We start from the raw sequence: 4503 nt of genomic DNA, 5'->3' as shown, positions 1-4503 counted from the left end.
CTTGACAATGTATTTTTCATATGAAATCCTTTTTGTTTGCTTATTCCTACCCCACATCCACCTCCCACCACCACTTGCAAAATTCGGTAACTGCACAAGAACAACTACATGTCTACACAGGCTCTGTCAGGCAAACCTGAGCTTCCTCTGTGCTCTGAGTTGACCAGCTGTGAACTAGAAGATTTTTGACAGCTTATTAGTGCAGGGTTGCACTGTGCTCCTGCAGTTGTTTGGCTTCCAGTTCAGCTGGATTGCCTTTAGCAAACTTGAAACACGAGCAAAATAAGCTCGGATGTATCTGATGAACCMAATGCACATAGATCCACAGTCACTGAGAGTGGGAATTATACAGCATTTATTCCATCAAAGTTCAAATCTGCAATCCTGGAAATCCCCCTCAGCTGTCACCTAGTCTGAGAGTGAGGCTCCGTTCTATAATATTGTTATTTTTACTTCAACCACTTATGCTTATGACTCAGCCTGAATGAGATCCAAAATGTGATGTTCTTTTACCCAAACCACTGGAGGGTTGATTTAACAGGTGTTTTGAGACTATGTTTAACAGATACCGGCAAGACCTACCCTTGCCCTTTGTTTTTTCCCCTCTAGCTCCCCGCCACCTTACAAAAAGCTTACAGCACATGCTCACTTGTTGGGAAGGTTGAAACCCCTATCTCCTACTTCCCAGCAGAGCGCTCAGCAGCAGACTGCAGAATGGTTCGAGTGGACTTATTCCAACTGTCCTACTAACAAAAGAACCTGAGATTTGTTGACATTACGACTGTACCTCTACCATTTAGGATTGTCACCAAAAAAAAGAAAGGTTTCTACTATCTGTTTCAGGAAGTATGATTATTTCATAACAGTCAATTGATGGATACAACCCAGAAACAGATTATCAATAGTATCGCTATTAGATTCCTCATTTTACAAGAGCAAAGCTTTTAAATTGTAGTTTTAAATGTGTTTAAAAATGTGACTTTAGATGTACACAGTACAACACACATCATTATCTGGAATTCTTTGCATCATCTTAAGGAAAAAGATAAAGATAGTACAGAATGATTTTTGTTTAGAGCCACTGAAAAACATTCATATAAAATAAATTGCTTGTACAGAATTAGACTAGTAAATGCCGTAAGTAAGCCCTAAAATGACTAGCAGGACAGCTACTTTGAAAATTTCAGTCTCTACTTTGTTCAGTTTTAGGTCACATTTGGACTATGACATGGAAGCTGGGACCCGAGCAAAGGAGTAYTGATATCAGTGCAAAATGTAAGAAAAGGAGCCCTTACTAGTAAGCCTCAATGCCTACTAAAAWATAGAAAACTTTGTAAACACCTTTTATTGACAATGTTTTGCAAACACCTTAGTTTACAAGAGCTGTACAGAAGATTCACCCTTTGTAAAGCAAGAACATCTTTCTTGTAATGTATTACAAAGTTTGTGGATTAACACAAAGTACCCACCTGCACAGATGTGGAACTGTTTTCCCCTGGAGCACAAGCACAACAAGTATTTTTGTATAAAAATACCAATTAGAATTCCTACACTGGTTAAATTCACAGAAACAGTGGAAAATTCTGGTTTTCACCTCCTGCTCTTTTACTGTTGGTTTCAACACAAATCTTCAGTACAATCTTCAGTAAGCGTAAGGTGTATCTACTGYTTGGTCTCTGTTTCCATCTGAGTTTCTTGAGATTCTTCTGCTTCTGAAAGTTTTTCATCGTCTGAAATTAAACATTACCATTAGTCAAACATGCTGAGATTACTTTTACAAGCTATATTACTGAGTTGTGTCCCACTTAAATATTTTTCATTGATTGCCTTAAATCTATAACTGAATATTTCATTATACAAAATGCTAAGTTCCAACTAAAAAAATCCTTAAAAGTAAGGCTGATATGTGTAACAGCTATTACGGAAAACAGGGAGTAAATTCTATTGTATCAGTTTAAGCAAACATTGGAGATTGTTTTAAATTATGCACCTAGTATTTGCTTATCGGTGGTTTATTCATCTGACCTTTTATAATTTATAAAAATGGCATCATAATAGTAACAATAATGCTRTATTTGCAGGCCTCAAAACACTATACAAAAGAACACAGTTATTCTTTCCATTTTACTATTTAGAAAAATAAGGTACAAATATGATGAGATTTTCCCAAGGTCATGCAAACAGAGAGTGGTGACACAGAGGATATAAACCAAGTCTTTCAAAGTGAAGTTGTGCTTTCCACAAAAGTTACGTCCTTCACAAAATTCTAGAAGCTAAAAGGTAAACTACACATTCTTATGGAAGGGTATTTTAGAGACTTAAGCAAGTATTAGTAACACTAGTAACACTTAATAACAATAACCTTCTGCTAAAAGTGTACCTAGGGATTAACAGTTCACTCTGCTTAACAAGGTCTAGAGGGCCTTAGAGAACGAAAGTTTGCTCTTATAGCTGTCTATGTATGTTAATCAGGTCATACACACAGGCTATACCAATTATTTTGCCTTTGGAAGACAGAGCAAATATCCAATAAATAATACTTAAAGCAATATTATCCCTATTAGMGCATGAGAAGTAGGCACTGATTTGAAAGTATTATGTATTTGTACGATAAAAGATGAATTTATTGGTTAAATTCCTGAATTTAGCTCTTGTATACGATGCTTTTAGTCCCTCCTCTGCTACAGACGTCCTGTATGAGTAGGTAAATCATTTAGCTTCTCTACATTACAACTTGTTTTTAGTAAAACCTCAGATGATACCATGATGGCAACGACACGTTCAACACTGTTGAAATAGGTATCATACAAATAAGTTTGAAACTATACACAAGAATACTTGTCTGTATTGCCTGTAAAAAAAGAGACGATACTCGAAGTGACATTCTTAATCTCTGCATTTTAAAGAAGTCTGCTGTCTATAGATAAGTCTGATGCCAATCAGGAGAGGACATGGTGGCTAGCTTGTAAAGATAAAGAGTCCGAGCAAATTCGGGCTCTGGACAAGAACTGGAAAAAATACTGCCTATGCAAGAGGTCATCACCCCCTAACTGCACATTGCTATCCTGCTGCTGGAAGCATCATTCATTCTGATCTGCCGGCACAGACCGTTCCCTAAACCCTACCCAATTATGTATAATACTCATACSTAACACTACTTACTTTCCAGGGTTTGCTGAAGTTCATGGATGGTGCTTAGAAGAACATGAAACTGTTTTCTTCTCAGCTCCAACTGGAACCACAAAACATATATTTTAGGAAACAGAGTGCACACACAGCCAAACAACTCATAGCAGATTCTTCATTWATTATGTTCCTCTTAAATAATTATACAACAATATCTATGAAAAACCTACCTTATCTTCAACATTTTCTTTAATTTGAGAAAGATGTTGAAGCTCTTTCCCCAAAGCTTCTAGCTGCCTGAAAAGAAATTGTCACAGTATTTTTAAGACTTCTGTGAAGTTTTTGAAAAATAAATTTGAATAGTTGAGGAAAAAGAACTATTAAATAAACGGCATAAGTAACACCACTGCAAAGTAATACAAAGCATAATGAATTAAAACAACATTTACATAAACTTTCTTYACATAAAAAGGTTAAACTATTATGCTATAAACTTATCATCTCAGGACTTACAGAAAACAAGGCTGACAAGCCGGAATGCAACAGGATATTGGGCACTGGGTCCGTAACAACTCAATCCTGCCACACACACGGTCTTTCACTTTCATTGTGTGATCAAGTAAAAGAAGGCAGGTTACATTAAACACCCTTTTACAAACTTCACTGCTTTATAGATTTGTTTATTTTGACAGGAGTAGATTAAATAAAAACATAGCATCAGCATGGAAGACAGTATCTGACAAACCTACTACCCTACACATATGTAYGTATAATTCTCAGACCTGATCAAATACATAATCTTATCTTAGCTCTAACAATGGCCAGACCAGACACAGTAGTGGATGATATACACACTTCACAGTAGGCACACATGGAATAATCCGCATTTTGGATGAAATATGATATGAAATATGATACAACTTATGCCTCAGTGCACAATGTTTTAGCATCTCCTCAAAAAACTTGTTCTCTGTTCTCACTCTGACCCACCACAGTCCATAACAATCCTTTTTGATATAAGGCAAGAAGTAATAGGTATCATCCCATAACTTTCAAAGGAGGATGAAGCATCAGCTCTTACAAAGATGTGTTCCCACCTCCAATTTAGCGCTCTGTTTTTCTCTAATGCCTACTACAATTTACATTCCCTGCAATGAGAGCAATCTGTTCCTTTAAAGGTTAGATAGAGACTGGCCATCCCCGATTAATTATCGGGCAGAGCCACATAGAGGTGAGCAAGGGAATAAAGCGCTCTTTCTGAAGCACTGAGAGCTTCCGAAACTAGTCTGGGCAGGGAACCACAAACAGGCTTCCAGCCCTGTGTGGACAGCTGTGAAGAAAGTTCTGTTTTTCTGTTTTAGCGTTACCTGATGGTGC

At 37.0% G+C, this 4503-nt stretch overlaps 1 protein-coding gene across 1 annotated transcript in view; it reads right to left on the bottom strand.

Moving 5' to 3' along the window:
• Positions 1-1327: 1327 nt before the first annotated feature.
• The window catches only part of THOC7 (THO complex subunit 7), a gene marked incomplete at its 5' end in the record, with an annotated part of 8371 nt that continues 5195 nt past the window's right edge, over positions 1328-4503 (bottom strand). Inside the window, 3 exons of the mRNA XM_085300012.1 lie at positions 1328-1730; positions 3163-3232; positions 3357-3423. Of these exons, the coding sequence (XP_085156138.1) occupies positions 1663-1730; positions 3163-3232; positions 3357-3423 (205 nt within the window). The remainder of the gene's footprint in view (positions 1731-3162; positions 3233-3356; positions 3424-4503) is intronic.

The sequence above is a fragment of the Rhea americana genome, unplaced genomic scaffold, assembly GCF_003343005.1.
Source record: "Rhea americana isolate MKP2758 unplaced genomic scaffold, rheAme1 scaffold_16, whole genome shotgun sequence".
In the NCBI taxonomy this organism is placed as follows: Eukaryota; Metazoa; Chordata; class Aves; order Rheiformes; family Rheidae; genus Rhea; species Rhea americana.
Note: the sequence above shows the minus strand (reverse complement) of the source record. Positions and strands in the feature narration are given on the sequence as shown.